Below are 17115 nucleotides of genomic sequence, written 5' to 3'. Positions count from 1 at the left end.
AAGGGCCTGCGGCTGGAAAGGGACCCAGGAGTTCCCGGCACCGGGGTGTTCCCGTCGCCTCCCTCCTCGCCGCCCGGACGGGAGAGCCGCCGAGTAGATAAGCAGCGTGGCTTAGAGGAAAGAGCCCGGGCTTGGGAGTCAGAGGTCGTGGGTTCTAGTCCCGGCTCCGCCACTTGTCTGCTGTGTGACTTTGGGCAAGTCACTAAACTTCTCTGGGCCTCAGTTACCTCATCTGGAAACATGGGGATTAAAAAAAATGTGAGCGCCACCTGGGACAATCTGATTGCCCTGTAATAATAACGTTGGTATTTGTTAAGCGCTTACTATGTGCCGAGCACTGTTCTAAGCGCTGGGGTAGACATAGGGGAATCAGGTCGTCCCACGTGGGGCTCACAGTCTTAATCCCCATTTTACAGATGAGGTCACTGAGGCACCGAGAAGTTAAGTGACTTGCCCAAAGTCACACAGCTGACAAGTGATAGAGCCGGGGTTCGAACCCATGACCTCTGACTCCAAAGCCCGTGCTCTTTCCAGTGAGCCACGCTGTATCTACCCCAGCGCTTAGAACAGTGCTCTGTACATAGTAAGTGCTTAACAAATACCATAATTATTATTATTATTATTATGGAGAAGCAGTGTGGCTCAGTGGAAAGAGCCCGGGCTTGGGAGTCAGAGGTCATGGGTTCAGATCCCGGCTCTGCCACTTGTCAGCTGTGTGACTGTGGGCGAGTCCCTTAACTTCTCTGTGCCTCAGTGACCTCATCTGTAAAATGGGGATGAGGACCGTGAGCCTCACGTGGGACAACCTGATGACCCTGTATCTCCCCCAGCACTTAGTGTTCTGCACATAGTAAGCGCTTAACAAATACCAACATGATTATTATTACTAACTTCTCTGTACCTCATTTCCCTCATCTGTAAAATGGGGATGAAGACCGTGAGCCTCACGTGGGACAACCTGATGACCCTGTATCTCCCCCAGCACTTAGTGTTCTGCACATAGTAAGCGCTTAACAAATACCAACATGATTATTATTACTAACTTCTCTGTGCCTCAGTTCCCTCATCTGTAAAATGAAGACCGTGAGCCTCACGTGGGACAACCTGATGACCCCGTATCTCCCCCAGCACTTAGACAGTGTTCTGCACATAGTAAGCGCTTAACGAATACCAACATGATTATCATTACTAACTTCTCAGTGCCTCAGTTCCTTCATCTGTAAAATGGGGATGAAGGCTCACGTGAGCCTCACGTGGGACAACCTGATGACCCCTATCTCCTCCAGCACTTAGACAGTGCTCTGCACAGAGTAAGCGCTTAACAAATACCAACATTATTATTAACAAATACCATAATAATAATAATCACTATTCTTATTAGAGTTATTATTATTATTAGAGGGTTCCCCGCCGCCGCCCTCGGGGCCGAGCTGGGCAGGCGCTCCAGCCCGGCAGGGGAGTGCCCTCTTGTGGCGATGCCCGGAAGCGACGCCTCGGCCGTGGTGCCCCCTGGCACCGCCCAGAAAGGGGCGAGGGGCGCCTGGCTGTTTCTTGGTCCCCTTGTTTTTGCGGGGGAGCAGCCCCGGACCCCACTGCCCTCCCTTCCCCCTTCCCGCCACGGGGACTCGGGTCAGGGCCACTCCTGGGCGGGAGGTACCTCTCCGACCGCGGCCTCGGAGATGCCTAGAGGGCAGAGCTGGGTATGGGGAATCTGGGGTTCCCAACCCACGTTCCTTTTCACTGTGCGACCCCGCACTGCCCTCTCCTAATAATCATGGCATTTTTTAAGCGCTTACTATCTGCAGCGCACCGTTCTAAGCGCTGGGGTAGATACAGGGTCATCAGATTGTCCCATGTGGGGCTCACTTTTTTTTTATCCCCATTTTTACAGGCGAGGTAACGGAGGCCCAGAGAAGTTAAGTGACTTGCCCAAAGTCACAGAGCAGACAAGTGGCGGAGTCGGGATTAGAACCCACGACCTCTGACTCCCAAGCCCGGGCTCTTTCCACTAAGCCACGCTGTTCCTCTTCTCTGATCCTTCCAGCCTTCCTTCACACCCACACCAGTCCATCGCTCCATCAATCCATCCATCCATCCATCCATCCATCCATCCATCCATCCATCCATCCATCCATCCATCCATCCATCCATCCATCCATCACGGAGCATCCACTCAGGGCAGAACTCTGTACTGAGCCCTGGGGAGAGTACAGGAGAAGCAGCGTGGCTTAGTGGAAAGAACCCGGGCTTGGGAGTCAGAGGTCGTGGGTTCTAATTCCGACTCCGCCGCTTGTCAGTTGCGTGACTTTGGGCAAGGCACTTTATTTCTCTGTGCCTCACTTCCCTCCTCTGTAACATGGGGATTAAGACTGTGAGCCCCATGTGGGGCAACTCTGTATCTACCCCAGCGCTTAGAACAGTGCTGGGCATCTAGTAAGCGCTTAAGAAATACCATCATTATTATTATTAGAGCAGAAGCAAGGCCCTCAAGGCGCTCACAGGCCGGTACGGGAGATGGACAGAGGAAGAGAAATGAGAGAGAAAGACGTGGGGGCAGAACCGGGAGGGAGCTGGGTAAAGGTGCCAAAGAGGTAACAGGGCGGAGCGTGGATATCGATTAATCAGTAGTATTTATTGAGTGCTTACGATGTGCAGTGTACTGAACTAAGCGGTGGGGAGAGTACAATACCAGAGAGGTGGCTGTCATGTTCCCTGACCACAACGAGCAGTCCACTTTCTCCAGGAGAGGTCGGGATGAAGTAACCCAGCGTGGCTCAGTGGAAAGTGGGAATCAGAGGTCATGGATTCGGATCCCGGCTCCGCCGCTTGCCCGCTGTGTGACTGTGGGCGAGTCACTTCACTTCTCTGCGCCTCACTTCCCTCATCTGTAAAGTGGGGATGAAGACTGCGAGCCCCCCGTGGGCCAACCTGATCACCTCGTATCCCCCCAGCGCTCCGAACAGTGCTTGGCACATAGTAAGCCCTTATCATTATTATTATTATTATCGAGGGCGCCAACACACACCTGGGACCCCTGCGTCCGAGCCCCCAATTCCGCAGGCCACCGGGAGCAGGGGCTGGGGGGCGGGGGAGAAAGACTTGGAGAGGTTTGGAGGAAAGGCCTGCTCTGCGGCTCCCCTGCGGGGGTCAGAGGGTGGCGGCTATTCTCGGCCCCCGCAGCGACCGGAGGGTGTGCGGTGTGTGGGGTGTGGGGTGTGGGGTGTGGTGTGTGTGTGTGCCCCCGCGTCTCAGGAAACCGACGTGCGGCCGAGCGGCCGTGGGCCGGCGGCCGTCCGATCTTCAAACGTGCCGTTGCAACACAAAGGATGTGGACGGGAGCCCTTCCCGTCTGATGTCACGTCCTTGGCCTTTAAAAGGCCCTCGGGAAAAAGGAGGGAACCGGACCAAGTCCAGCTCGGCCGGTCGGCGCGGGAGAAAGCCCGGCGGGTCCGTCCGCCGTCCCGCGGGGGGAGAGGGTGTCCGGTTCCCGTCGGGGCCGCCCCGCGAACATGGCCACGCTCCCGGCCCGGCCCCCCTTCCTGCTCTGGGTCCTTGGGAGTCTGGGGGCGGCCGCCGGCTCCCCGCCCTCCTTGGCCGGGCCGAGCTCGGCCTGGGGGGCGTCGAGCCCGGCCTGGGGGGCCCTGACGCACTTGTACACGGCGACGGAGCGGAGCGGCGTCCACCTGCAGATCCGCAAGGACGGACGCGTGGACGGGACGCCCCGCCAGACCGTCTACAGTAAGTGGGGTCGCCTCCCGACGGCCCAGGCCCATCCCGACCCCGGGACCCCTACGGAGGGGCTGTTTCAGGGAGGATGAGGATGCTCTGGCCCCCCGCGGCCTCGCTGACCTCGGAGAAGGCTTGGAGGAGCCTTGGGGGGGTCGCTTGACCGGGAAGGCCGTCCTTCGTTCTCTCCCTTCACTCCGGCCGTCCTGGCTGCTCTTCCCTGCGGAGAGGGGGTGGGCGGGGGGCGAGGAACGCAGGGAGAAGGGACGACCACCCACCGGTGCAGTTGGTGATGTCCGGGGGAACAGGGGGCGGGGGGTGAAGCACTCTTTGAGTGGGACCCCCAGAGGACCACCCTCCTGCCATCGCCCTGCCCTTACTGTGACCAGGCCACATTCTTGCCGTTCCCCCCGTTGACCCAGCAGGGACCATCCCACTCCCCGGACTCTCCCCTCCTCATCCCTGACTCCTCTCCCCAGGTGACCGGCGGGAGGTCATCCCACACCTCTGAATCTCCCTTCTCCATCCCTGACTCCTCTCCTCCGGTGACCCAGCGGGGACCAGCCCACACCCCTGACTCTCCCCTCCCCATCTCTGCCTCGCTGATCTATCTTCCCTAGGCGCCTTGTCGATCAAGGCGGAGGACGCCGAGACGGTGGTGATCACGGGGGTGAAGAGCGGGCGCTACCTGTGCATGCATCCCCGCGGCCACGTCTTCGGTTCGGTGAGTGACCGGGCCTGGTGCATCCCGCCCCCTCCTCTCGGTTGACCCCCCGATGGGATCATCCTCGGGGCTCTCTCTGACAGCGAATTGGGGAGGGGACGGGATCTACGGGGTCAAACTGAGCACGTGGGCCTCCCGGAGCAGGATCCCTCCGGTACCGCGGGGTGGCCCCGAAAATTGGGCGCCCCGGGGGGATGGAGGCCCCGGAAAGACTGGTCGGAACACCTCGCCCACCGCCCCCCCCCCCAACTCCATCCTCCACCCTCGGGGTCGTTCCGGACCCACTTTCCTTCCTCCCTGCGGTTTTCCGTGGCTCAGTGGAAAGAGCCCGGGCTTTGGAGTCAGAGCTCATGGGTTCGAATCCCGGCTCGGCCACTTGTCAGCTGGGTGACTTTGGAAAGTCACTTAACTTCTCGGTGCCTCAGTTCCCTCATCTGTCAAGTGGGGATGAAGACTGTGAGCCCCACGTGGGACCACCTGATTCCCCTGTGTCTATCCCAGCGCTTAGAACCGTGCTCGGCACATAGGAAGCGCTTAACAAATACCAACGTTATTATTATTATCAATCAGCATCAACGGGCACATTTAAGGAGCACCTGCTGAGGGAGGAGCTTTGTAATAGGGCACCTGAGGAGGGCGGGGCGTTATAATGGGGCACTTGCTGGGGGTGGAGCGCTATAATAGGGCACCTGGTGAGGGCGGAGCGCCAAAATGGGGCATTTGGTGAGGGTGGAGCGCTGTGCCGGGCGTCTGCTGGAAGCAGGGAGCTGGGCTGGATGCCAGCTGGGCATAAAACCCTCCACTGGAGGCCTGCTCTGTGCAGAGCTTGTGCTGGGCGACTGCTGGGACCAGGGCGCTGTACTGGATGCCAGGTAGGTACAGAGGGTCGTGCTGGATGCCAGGTGTGTGCGGAGCACCGCGTGGGGTGCCTGCTGTGGACAGAAGGCGAGGCTGGGCGCCTGCCGGGAGCAGAGCCCAGCGCTAGGCCCCTGCTATGTGCAGAGGCTGTGTGGGCCGACTGTGGGGAGCAGGGCGCTGGTCTGGACGCCTAGCGTGTGCAGGGGCGATGCTGGTCGCCTACGGTGGGCAGTGCGCCTTGGGCGAGCCCCAAGCCCAGCAGGAGCGGACCGAGGAGGCTTTTTGCAAACAGCGGAGGAGGTGGCCGTTAGAGGAAGCGGTTCCAACGGCCTCGGGGGGGGTGGGGGGAAACATCCTCCCCCGTGGGAGGCAGGGAGGGAAGTGGGGGTCCGGCCGGGCCTCCCCGACCCCCGCCTCCTCCCCCCAGCACTCCTTCAGCCCCGAGAGCTGCCGCTTCGCGCACCGGCGGCTGGAGAACGGCTACGACGTGTACCTCTCGCCCTCGTCCCTCCTCCTGCTCAGCCTGGGCCGGGAGAAGCGCGTCTTCCAGCCGGGGGCCAACCCGCCGCCCCTCGCCCAGTTCCTGCCCCGCCGCAACGAGATTCCTCTGGTCCGCTTCCACACCCCCGCGCCCCGCCGGCGACACACCCGACAGGCGCCCCCGGACGCCAACGACCCCTTGGTCAGCGAGGTGGTCCACGCCGTGGGGGCCGCCCGCCGGGCCCCGCCCGCGCCCCCCGACCCGGCCCACAGCCCCCGGCCCGACCCCGGTGACCCCGCCGGCGTCCTGCACCCGTGGCCCGCCTATCCCCGCGCCCACCCCGCCTCCTAGCCCACGGCCGGCTGGGCCGGGACCCCCTCCTCACCCCCCATCCCGCTCTCCCTCCCTCCACCGTGGCCCCTGGGCAGCCCCTTCCTCTTGAGAAGATCGGGGCTCCCACCTGCCCCCGTACCCTGGCCCCCTGGGCGACAGCATGGGGGGGGTTGCGTGACTCAGTGTCCCCCCCTCACACCCCCCGAGCTGCAGGACAGCAACCGGGGCACAGCTGGCGAACACAGACCACCCCCCAGCCCTGCCCCCTTGCTCACTGGTAGGAATATTTATTTATTTATTTGGACGGTAGCGCCTAGCCCGGGTATCTATGGATATTTCAAATGCTGTATCGCTGTCTTCGACTTGGGGAGGCTTAAAAGGAGAAATAAATGCCGGCTCCCCTTATTGGGCCCCTGAAGGCACCTGGACTAATTGTAATAACACCTGAAGTGAAGGGTTCTCCTGTCCTTGGAATAATAATAATGTTGGTATTTGTTAAGCGCTTACTACGTGCAGAGCAGTGTTCTAAGCGCTGGGGTAGACACAAGGGAATCAGGTTGTCCCATGTGGGGCTCACAGTCTTCATCCCCATTTTACAGATGAGGTAACTGAGGCACAGAGAAGTGAAGTGACTTGCCCACGGTCACACAGCTGACAAGTGGCAGAGCGGGTATTCGAACCCGTGACCTCTGACTCCAAAGTCGGTGCTCTTTCCGCCGAGCCACGCTGCTTCCCGGGGTGGGGATTGGGGTCCCCGTGGCCCAGATAAGGAAACCGAAACCCAGAGAGGTTAAGCGACGGGGCCGTGGTCCCGCAGCAGGCCCAAGGCGGAGTGAGGATTCGAACGTGGGTCTTTGAATCCCCACCCTGCTGGGCCACAGAGACAGAAGCAGGGGAGAGGAGGGAGAGGACAACCAGTGCCCCGGACTGGCTGCGAGGATTCCTCTGCTGGGAATCTGCCTTGGCTCTGGTGCGGTTTAGAGAACCCAGGCAGAGAGGGAGCAGATAGGCCACTGCCCCTTCCCCAACCTCACTCCGGGCCTCGAGAAGCCTGGAGCGGGGCTAGAAAGGCTCACACCTTAACTGTGTGACTTCTATGCCTTATTATGTCCCCCGCCCGTCGTCCCCCCCGCCCCAACCAAGTTGCCAGTGGCACTGGCCCAAAGCGCCAGCTCGGGACCAGGTGGGCAGAAAGTGATGTTTATTGGGGGGCTGGCGAGAGACCCTAAAACCGTTTGCATAAACACTTGCGCTATTAGGGCAGCTCCAGCTGCCAAGGGCTCTTCTCTGCCAGCCAGCGCGGGGTGGGGGTTGTCTCCCCCAGGTCTGAGTCAGCTTCCGCGCCGATAACCTCTGGGCACTGGTGCCACCCGGGGGGGGTTCTGCAACTGGCCATAGCTGGCGCCCAGACCCAAGACTGTTTCTACTCGCAAAGCCGCACCGCTTCTGTGTAGCGCTCGGGCGAAGTGGCACCGTCTCCTCGCCCCTCGCCCGCTTGGGGGGCACTGTCCGGGCAGCTGTGCCTGTGGCGGGCAGCTGCGGGGAAGGGCGACTCTGGCCAAAGGGAGCAGGAGGAAAACCGCTCTTCTGTGCTCAGCGGGGGGGCGTTCTCCGGGCAGACGGTGTGGGGAGGTGGGACTGGTGGCCCCCGCCCACGGCCGGCCACCTGTTCGTGGAGCCGGGAGGGGGGCGCTCAGACCGCCGCCCCAGGCGGTCCCCAGGGCCTAGGCGTCTGCCACACCGGCCAGGTGGTCGTGGAGATGAATGCACAGGCACTGCACGGTGGGCTTGGCCCCCGGTGTCCCACTGTCCAGCCCCACCACGAAGTGGCTGATGCCAGTGTTGGGGCTGACCGCGCTGAGCTCGGACCGGCTCAGGGCTGGGGGCAGGGCACAGTGCAGGTCCTTCACCAGGTAGCCGAGCCAGCTCCTCATGTAGGCCCCGTGACTGACCACTAAGATGTGGGCGTCCAGAGGCGGGGCCCCGCCCTCCCCACTGCCCCCGAGGGGCAAGGCTGCGCCTGCCCGGCCGTTTTCGGGGGTCCCCGTGGGCCCCTCCGTCTTCTGCCTTGTGTCTGCAAGCACCAGTTGGCAAAGAAACTCAAAGAAGTCCTTGGCTCGCAGCTTCACCTACCGCCAGTGGGGAGAAGGGGTAGGGGAGAGGAGAAGGTTGTCATCCCTCTGTTCTATCCCTACCACATCGCAGGGTGACTGCCCCCATCACCCCTCCTTTCTCCCCTCCCACCCGCCTACCTGCTCCAACGTCTCTCCCCCGACGGGCGTGAAGGCCGGACAGTGCTCCCCGGCGGCCTGGGCCAGGTTCCTGAGCTGGCTCAGCGGCTTGCCTTCCGCCACCCCATACTTCTGCAAGAGGCCGTGAGGGAGAGTTGGAGGTGGCCCCAGCCCTGGTCGGGGGGCGTGTGGCGGGGGGGGGGGGGTGCCCAAGGAGGAGGGGGCCGGGCGGGGTCACAGTCAGCCAGGCCCAGACCGTCTGCCGTGGCCGGTGTGGGAGCCCTTGGCGTTGCCCTGAGAGCCGGGAAATATTCCCCACGGGCCCCACGCCGCTGGGCCTGGTGGGGAGGCACATCAGTTTGGGGGCAAGGGGACGGTAGAGTCCTCCCTCAAACTCCCTCTCACCCGCTCCCGGATCCGTGAATCGCACTGGACGGGCACGTCCCTGCACACCTCGCTCTTCTCCAGGATCGTGGCGGTGGTCTGCTAGGGAAGGAAGGTGTTTGGGCTACCTGGCGGGGCCACCCTCCTCCCACCCCCCAACGCTCACACACAGGAAGAGCCCGCTCAGGTGCTCGGTGCAGTTCAGCACACCCAGTAGGCACTCAGTATATACCTCCCCACCCTATCTCTGCTCCCAACCGCCTCCCCCCGTCCCGGACAAACCCCTGGGCCCCGGGAACCCCTAGGAACCTCGGTCCCAAACTGGGGCCCTCCTCCCCAAGATCTGCACCACCCTGCCGCCACCCTTTCGAGGGTCAGCTTGGCACAATGTTTGGCGCAATGTGAAATGCCGAACTGAGCTTTAGGGAGAAGGTGCGAGCCACCCAGAGGGTGGGGAGCCCCCGGACCCCAACCGCGCCAAGCCCCCAGCCGTGCTTGCCTGTCGCGTGCGGGTCAGGTCGCTGGAGAAAACGTGAGTGAACTTGACCTGGCTGAGAAACTTCCCGGCCGCCGCCGCCTGCCTGAAGCCCGTTTCCGAGAGGGGCTCGTCCACTCCCTGGCCTGGGGTCAGGGGAGGGGAACGAAGCTGCAGCTTGTTGGGGGACACTGACCCCCCCCCCCCTTTATTTCAGGGGGAGAAGACGCCGGCGACTCGGAGAACGTCTGAGCAAACCAAACTGCAGGCCAGCCGTGGGTTCGAGGAGAGAGCCCCCTGCCCGCGGACTGGTTTCCCACGTGGGCACCCTCGATTGACCACGCCTCAAGGCTCCCGCAGGGGACGGGGCCGAGCCCCGCCTCCTGGACATTCTGCCCCGGCCGCCTCCCAAGGCTGGCGGAGGCTGCCTGAGCCCCACGGCACCGGCATACTCACCTTGAAGGATTTTCTCTTTGTTATATCTGGTTTCGCCACTGAAAGAGAAGAGCAGAGCTCATGGTGAACGAGGCAGCGTGGGGCTGCCCGTCCCGAGAGTGGCACTGATGCCTGCAGATCCCTGCCAGGGGCCACGGGCACCATGAGGGTCCAGCCCCACCTGCACTCTGCTGCCCAGAGAGACACCCTGGCCCAGGCAGAGGGGCCGAGGCCACCCTGCTCCCTTCCTGCCGGACCACTGGTCCAGCGGGAGGACAGCTCCTGCCCAGTGCCCATGTAGGGACGGCAGAGCCGCTGCCCCTCGGATCCAGACCGTTCTCCAACTGGGGGTCTCGGAGGGAGCAGGGGAGGAGAGCTGCTGCAGATCAGCACTCTCCTGCTGCTAAGCGGGACTCTGGACCCCTACAATACTGGTCAGGGGGCTCAGGGGCCAGCAACCGTCCTTCCCCCAGAGCAAGTGCCGGCAGCCACCACGCTCCGGGTTCCAGGACTGGCTGGGGGGCAGCCCGGGAGGCGACATTTGGACCGTGCCTGCCTCCTCCGTGAGGTCCCGGCCCCCCTTCCTCTGCCTCCGTGCCCTCCTGGCATTTACCGATGTCACCAGAGCTGTGCTCCAGAAATAGAATCTGTCCCCGGGGAACCTCAATAAATGTTTAGTTCTCCCAGCTGGGGAGTAGCTGGACAGACGAGCCCACTCCAAACCTCAGGGCAGGAGGTTAAATTTAGCCTTTTTGAGGGAGGGAAGAGGGAGAGAGAAAAGTGGGGAGGAAGAAGATGGGGGAGGAGGAGGCGTGTGGGTGGCGGGGAAGGGGGTGGGGAGGGTTCGGTTTTGAGGGACTCAGCACTGAGATTCCACAGGTGACTTTCCCGCTGCGGGAGCCCTCGGCCTGGGCCGAGTACTTCTCTGCCCAGGGGTCGGGCTCGTGTCCGGCCATTTATAGGTGGCAGAAACAGATGCAGCCGCCGACGACACGCAACTGGCTCTCGCTTCTCTCACAGGACTATTTGAGTGAGAACCCCCCCCCAAAGGACCATCCTCCTGCAATCTACCTGCCCTTATTGTGAGAAATAGACCATCCCCCATCCCCGATTTCCCCCCAGTGACCAAGCACGGTCCACCCAACACCCCTGCGTCTCCCCAGGGTACCAGCACGGACAAGGCCGACACCTCTGCGTCTCCACCTCTCCCCACGGGTAACCCCTACCTTGTGCGGAGGGTGGGTTATCAGCTTCTGTGCAGCCCCTCAATTCCTCCTCCCCATTACTGGATAAGGAGGAGTGTCGACAATGCAAACAGCCTTAAGTTTGGGCGGGCAGGCAAGAGCCGGCCCCTCCAATCGTGAAATATGGGGATATTTTTACAAGGCCACCAAAGGGCTGGTCTATCAAGGTCTTCTTTATCTGCTTGTGAAACCACTCTGGTATGGAAAGGACCGTGCACAGATCTCTCTCGGCCTCGCCTCATTCCTCCGGGCTTTTCGCCATCACCCCCATCCTCTGCGTGACTCTCCCCCGTTCCCCGGCAAGAGAGAAGCAGCATGGCTCAGGGGACAGAGCGGAGCACGGGCTGGGGAGTCAGATCATGGGTTCAAATCCCCACTCTGCTGCTTGTCAGCTGTGAGACTGTGGGCAAGTCACTTAAGTTCTCCGTGCCTCAGTGACCTCATCTGTAAAATAGGGATTAGGACTGTGAGCCCCACGTGGGACAACCTGATCACCTTGTATCCCCCCCAGTGCTTAGAAAAGTGCTTGGCACCTAGTGTTTAATAAATGCCATCATTATTATTATTATTCCAAGTGCTTAGTCCAGTGCTCTGCACATAGTAAGCGCTCAATAAATTCCTTCATTCGGTAGTATTTGTTCAATACTATTTTTTATAAATACGATTGAATGAATAATGAAACAAGTCTGACGCCCCGAGGTAGGTTTCCTGGGTCACGGCACCCCTCCCCGTCCTCCATCCCCGTCGCGGGCGGGGCTCCCATCCCGGCTTCATTCATTTACTCATTCAATCGTATTTACGGAGCGCTTACTATGTGCGGAGCACTGGACTAGGCGCTTGGAATGGACAATTGGGCAACAGATAGGGACCATCCCCGCCCAACGACGGGCTCACGGTCTAAAAGGGGGAGACGGAGGGCGAAACAAAAAGACAACATCAAGATAAACAGAAGCAAGGGCTCTGCCACTTGTCAGCTGTGTGACTGTGGGCAAGTTACTTAACTTCTCTGTGCCTCAGTTACCTCATCTGTATATATTTTAATCACCCTATTTTGCTAATGAGATGTACATCACCTTGATACTATTTGCTATTGTTTTAATGAGAGGTTCATCCATCCCCTTGATTCTATTTATTGCTATTGTTTTTGTCTGTCTTCTCTGATTAGAGTGTAAGCCCGTCAAAGGGCAGGGACTGTCTGTTACCGATTTGTACTTCCAAGCGCTTAGTACAGTGCTCTGCACATAGTAAGCGCTCAATAAATACTATCGAATGAATGAATAAAATGGAGCCTCATGAGGGACAACCTGATTACCCTGTATCTTAATACCCTGTATTAAGACTGTGAGCCTCATGAGGGACAACCTGATTACCCTGTATCTACCCCGGCGCTTAGAACAGTGTTCTGCACATAGTAAGCGCTCAATAAATACTATCGAATGAATGAATAAAATGGGGATTAAGACTGTGAGCCTCATGAGGGACAACCTGATTACCCTGTCCGGCGCTTAGAACAGTGCTCTGCACATAATAAGCGCTTAACTAATACCAACGTGATTATTCTTCTCCGGGCCTCAGTTCCCTCATCTGTCAAATGGGGATGAAGCCAGGGAGCCTCCCGTGGGACCACCCGATGACCCCGTCTCTCCCCCAGCGCTTAGCACAGTGCTCTGCACCTAGTAAGCGCTTAACCAATCCCAACATGATTCTTCTTCTCCGGGCCTCAGTGACCTCATCTGTCAAATGGGGAGGAAGCCCGGGAGCCTCCCGTGGGACCACCCGATGACCCCGTCTCTCCCCCAGCGCTTAGCACAGTGCTCTGCACCTAGTAAGCGCTTAACCAATCCCAACATGATTCTTCTTCTCCGGGCCTCAGTGACCTCATCTGTCAAATGGGGAGGAAGCCCGGGAGCCTCCCGTGGGACCACCCGATGACCCCGTCTCTCCCCCAGCGCTCAGCACAGTGCTCTGCACCTAGTAAGCGCTTAACCAATCCCAACATGATTCTTCTTCTCCGGGCCTCAGTGACCTCATCTGGAAAAAGGGGATTCAGACTGGGAGCCTCCCGTGGGGCCACCCGAGGAGCCTGGATCGCCCCCAGCGCTTAGGGCAGTGCTGTGCACCTAGGAGGCGCTTAACAAATAGCAATATTCTTCTTAGGAGGAGGGGAGTGCCAGGCCCGGAGCTTTTCTTTGGCGGGGGTCCGCGGGGGTCCGCGCTACTCACTGGCGGACGACGGTTAATCCGAACCGAGTCATGGTGGGCGCCGTTGGGGGGGGGGGGGGAAGGGGGGGGCCCCGCGACTCACGATCCGTCCGCGCCCCCGCCGTCCGCGCTCCTGCTGCACTGCGGGCCCCCGCGCGCCCCCGCCCGCCGGCTCCGCTCCCATTGGCTGCCGCGGGGGGTGACGTCAGAGGGGCCGGCCAATGACGGGCAGGGAAAGGGGGGAGGGCGGGGCCGGGAGGGGAGGCGCCGCGCGTGCCCCGCGGCGGGGCCGGGGACGCGCCGCGCGTGCCCCGCGGCGGGGGCGCGCGCGTCCTGGTCCTGGTCCTGGTCCTGGTCCTGGTCCTGGTCCTGGTCCTGGTCCTGCCCGCGGGCGCCGGGAGTCGCTGCTCCACTGCGGTAAGCGTTGCGGCCGCTCGGGCCCGGATCCTCGCGGGGCTGGAAAACCCCAGCGGCGCCCGGCCTGGGGAGGCAGAGGTCCTGGGTGCAAATCCCGCCTCCGCCGCTTGCCAGCTGGGGGGCTGGGGGGGGCGGGGGCGAGTCGCTTCCCTCTGCCTCACTTGCCTCCTCCGTTCAATGGGGATGAAGCCTCTGCCTCGGTTTCCTCCTCCGTTCAATGGGGATGAAGCCCGTGCCTCGGTTTCCTCCTCCTCCGTAAATTGGGGATGAAGCCCGTGCCTCGGTTTCCTCCTCCTCCGTAAATTGGGGATGAAGCCCGTGCCTCGGTTTCCTCCTCCGTTCAATGGGGATGAAGCCTGTGCCTCGGTTTCCTCCTCCGTAAATGGGGGATGAAGACTGTGCCTCGGTTTCCTCCTCCGTTCAATGGGGATGAAGCCTCTGCCTCGGTTTCCTCCTCCGTAAAATGGGGATAAAGCCTGTGCCTCGGTTTCCTCCTCTGTAAAATGGGGATGAAGACTCTGCCTCAGTTTCCTCTGTTAAATGGGGATGAAGCCTGTGCCTCGGTTTCCTCCTCTGTAAAATGGGGAGGAAGCCTCTGCCGCAGTTTCCTCCTCGGTTCAATGGGGATGAGGCCTGTGCCTCAGTTTCCTCCTCCGTAAATTGGAGATGAAGCCTGTGCCTCAGTTTCCTCCTCCGTTCAATGGGGATGAAGCCTCTGCCTCAGTTCCTCCTCCGTTCAATGGGGATGAAGCCTCTGCCTCGGTTTCCTCCTCCATTCAATGGGGATGAAGTCTGTGCCTCAGTTTCCTCCTCCGTTAAATGGGGATGAAGCCTGTGCCTCAGTTTCCTCCTCCGTAAATTGGGGATGAAGCCTGTGCCTCAGTTTCCTCCTCCGTAAAATGGGGATGAAGCCTCTGCCTCAGTTTCCTTCTCCGTAAATTGGGGATGAAGCCTCTGCCGCAGTTTCCTCCTCCGTAAAATGGGGATGAAGCCTGTGCCTCAGTTTCCTCTGTTAAATGGGGATGAAGCCTGTGCCTCGGTTTCCTCCTCCGTAAAATGGGGATGAAGCCTGTGCCTCGGTTTCCTCCTCCTTAAAATGGGGATGAAGACTCTGCCTCAGTTTCCTCCTCTGTAAAATGGGGATGAAGCTTCTGCCGCAGTTTCCTCCTCTGTTAAATGGGGATGAAGCCTGTGCCTCAGTTTCCTCCTCTGTAAAAATGGGGATGAAGACTTTGCCTCAGTTTCCTCCTCTGTAAAATGGAGATTAAGCCTGTGAGCCCCACGTGGGACAACCTGATCACCTTGTATTCCCCCCCGCAGCATTTAGAACAGTGTTTTGCACATAGTGAGCGTGTAACAAATACCATCATTATTATTACAGATGCCATCATCATCATGAAGAGCGGCTTTGTAAGCTTGTTGTGGGCAGGGAACGATCGTTTAGACCGTGAGCCCGTCATTAGGCAGGGATGGTCTCTATCTGTTGCCAGATTGTCCATTCCAAGCGCTCAGTACAGTGCTCTGCACAGAGTAAGCGCTCAATAAATACTATTGAATGAATGAATAGTAAGCGCTTAACAAATGCCATCATCCCAGCCCTGCCCCTTGTCCGCTGTGTGACTGTGGGCACGTCACGTCACTTCTCTGCCTCAGTTCCCTCATCTGTAAAATGGGGATGAAGACGGTGAGCCTCACGTGGGACAACCTGATGATCCTGGATCTCCCCCAGCGCTTAGAACAGTGCTCTGCACATAGTAAGCGCTTAACAAATACCAACATTATAATCATTATTATTCTTCACCCGGCCTGAACTCCCGCCCCCAGCCTCCTAACCCTCTTCACTCCCCTTCTCCAGGAAGCCCGCCCGGATTGATATCCCGCGCCCTCCGTCGCTTCTTCCCAAACGCCGCCCTTGGCGGTTCTACCTATGCGCTCCTTGCGTGGGTTTATTCGTTCAATCGTATTTATCGAGCGCTTACTGTGTGCAGAGCACTGGACTAAGCGCTTGGAATGTGCATTTCGGCAGTCTGCTCAACCTCGAGCAAAAGGGAAAAAGCATGGCGTAGTAGGGAAGCAGCACGGCCTAGTAGATAAAGCCCGGACCTGGGAGTCAGAAGGTCATGGGTTCTAATGCCGCTCCGCCACCTGTCTGCTGGATGGCCTTGGGCAAGTCATTTCACTTCTCTGTGCCTCAGTTACCTCCGCTGTAAAATGGGGATTAAGACTGTGAGCCCTATGCGGGACAGGGACCGACCCCATTTGCTCTATCCACTCCAGCGCTTAGTACAGTGCCTGGCATTTAGTAAGCCCTTAAATACCGTAATTATTGTCATTATTAGAAATAACCATTTGCTATCTCGGTTCTTCTTCCTGCTCCTATCGTGGGTCAATAGTTTGGGTCCTCTTGTCTCCCCATAAGTTTGTAAGCGGTCCCTTAGCGTAGACCAGACCATTCCCACGGCGTAGCTTGGACTGTCCCAGTAGTATAGACCAGACTATCTCTGTGGTATAGCCTAGGCTATTATTATTATTATTATTATTAAATAATATAGATTGGACAAACAGTCACCCAGCTGGCACACGTCATATCTCCACTCCCAGATGTCTCGCCTGTCTCCAAGCGTGACAATATCAGCCCTAGTTCGCCCTCCTACAGTGCTCCGCATCCAGGTGACCCTTGGCCGGGTAAGATGGGGAAAGCGGTTGCGATGGTGGGCAGTGGGAGAAGCAATCTGGCCTCGTGGAAAGACCCCAGGATTGGGAGTGGGGAGAGAGTTATTCTGGTTCGGTCATTTGCCTGCTGTGTGACCTCGGGCAAGTCACTTCATCTTGTTATACTGCCGGTTCCTCGTCTGTGAAAATGGGGAGAACCGTTCTCTCGCTTCTTGAGATTAAGTCCCGTGAGGAACTGGGTCTGATCTGCTTATATCGCATGTAACCCGGCGGTTAGTACAGTGTTTGGGATGTAAATGCTTGATAAATATTATCATTATTATTACTATATTAATTACTATATTATTATTATTGAGGCGGCGAGGGCGTAAAGTGCAAGCTCCACCGGCTCCGTCTAGGGGTTGCTAGGGGAATATGCGAGGCTTAAAATATCTTGTCTTTGATTCCCAACTTGATGGACACCCCTAATGATAATAATAATGGTATTTGTTAAGCGCCTACTATGTGCCGAGCAACAGAGCTTCTTTTAGGAGGTTTTCATGATGACGGGGAAGGTGGAGAGGGGGCATTAACTCAGGGAAGCAGCGCGGCTCAGTGGAAAGAGCCTGGGCTTCGGAGTCAGAGGTCACGGGTTCGACTCCCGGTTCTGCCACTTGTCAGCTGTGGGACTGTGGGCGAGTCACTTCACTTCTCTGGGCCTCAGTTACCCCATCTGTAAAATGGGGATTAACTGTGAGCCTCACGTGGGACGACCTGATTACCCCGAATCTCCCCCAGCGCTGGGAACAGTGCTCTGCACATAGTAAGCGCTTAACCAATATTATTATTAGCAGGGGGAACGGATGAGAGAGAAAAAGGGCAGCAGGTCCTGGTGGAAATAGCCTGGGGCTGGGAGTCGGAGGACCTGTGTTATAATCCTGACTCTGCCACAA

At 59.0% G+C, this 17115-nt stretch overlaps 2 protein-coding genes and 1 long non-coding RNA gene across 4 annotated transcripts in view; 2 read left to right on the top strand and 1 right to left on the bottom strand.

Annotated features, from left to right (window-relative positions):
- Window positions 1–3509: 3509 nt before the first annotated feature.
- On the top strand, window positions 3510–6550 carry FGF23 (fibroblast growth factor 23). Its single transcript, XM_029054170.1, has 3 exons — window positions 3510–3738; window positions 4347–4450; window positions 5736–6550. Exons 1-3 carry the CDS (start codon window positions 3510–3512, stop codon window positions 6138–6140), a joined length of 738 nt encoding a protein of 245 aa, XP_028910003.1. The 3' UTR covers window positions 6141–6550.
- A 752-nt stretch (window positions 6551–7302) lies between these two features.
- Window positions 7303–13186, bottom strand: TIGAR (TP53 induced glycolysis regulatory phosphatase). Of its 2 annotated transcripts, none has more exons than XM_029054371.2 (6): window positions 13115–13186; window positions 9669–9706; window positions 9237–9358; window positions 8759–8839; window positions 8375–8485; window positions 7303–8251 (listed from the first exon to the last, which is right to left on the bottom strand). In XM_029054371.2, exons 1-6 carry the CDS (start codon window positions 13144–13146, stop codon window positions 7847–7849), a joined length of 789 nt encoding a protein of 262 aa, XP_028910204.1. In that variant the 5' UTR covers window positions 13147–13186; the 3' UTR covers window positions 7303–7846. The 2 variants fall into 2 exon arrangements, with proteins under 2 accessions (XP_028910204.1, XP_028910205.1); XM_029054372.2 differs by having other exon boundaries at window positions 8759–8836.
- Window positions 13187–13434: 248 nt separating this feature from the next.
- Window positions 13435–17115, top strand: part of LOC120638140 — a 70327-nt gene continuing 66646 nt past the window's right edge. Inside the window, exon 1 of the long non-coding RNA XR_005659645.1 lies at window positions 13435–13510. This is a non-coding gene — a long non-coding RNA (uncharacterized LOC120638140). The remainder of the gene's footprint in view (window positions 13511–17115) is intronic.

Source organism: Ornithorhynchus anatinus, chromosome X4 (assembly GCF_004115215.2).
Source record: "Ornithorhynchus anatinus isolate Pmale09 chromosome X4, mOrnAna1.pri.v4, whole genome shotgun sequence".
Lineage (NCBI taxonomy): Eukaryota > Metazoa > Chordata > Mammalia > Monotremata > Ornithorhynchidae > Ornithorhynchus > Ornithorhynchus anatinus.
This window is presented reverse-complemented; position numbering and strand designations above follow the sequence as displayed.

Coding starts and splice junctions, on each gene's coding strand:
- FGF23 (XM_029054170.1), top strand. CDS start 3,510: ATGGCCACGCTCCCGGCCCGGCCCCCCTTCCTGCTCTGGGTCCTTGGG. Junction 3,739..4,346: donor GCCCCGCCAGACCGTCTACA/GTAAGTGGGGTC, acceptor TATCTTCCCTAG/GCGCCTTGTCGATCAAGGCG. Junction 4,451..5,735: donor GCGGCCACGTCTTCGGTTCG/GTGAGTGACCGG, acceptor TCCTCCCCCCAG/CACTCCTTCAGCCCCGAGAG.
- TIGAR (XM_029054371.2), bottom strand. CDS start 13,146: ATGACTCGGTTCGGATTAACCGTCGTCCGCCA. Junction 9,359..9,668: donor CAAAGAGAAAATCCTTCAAG/GTGAGTATGCCG, acceptor CCCTGACCCCAG/GCCAGGGAGTGGACGAGCCC. Junction 8,252..8,374: donor GGGGAGAGACGTTGGAGCAG/GTAGGCGGGTGG, acceptor CACTGGCGGTAG/GTGAAGCTGCGAGCCAAGGA.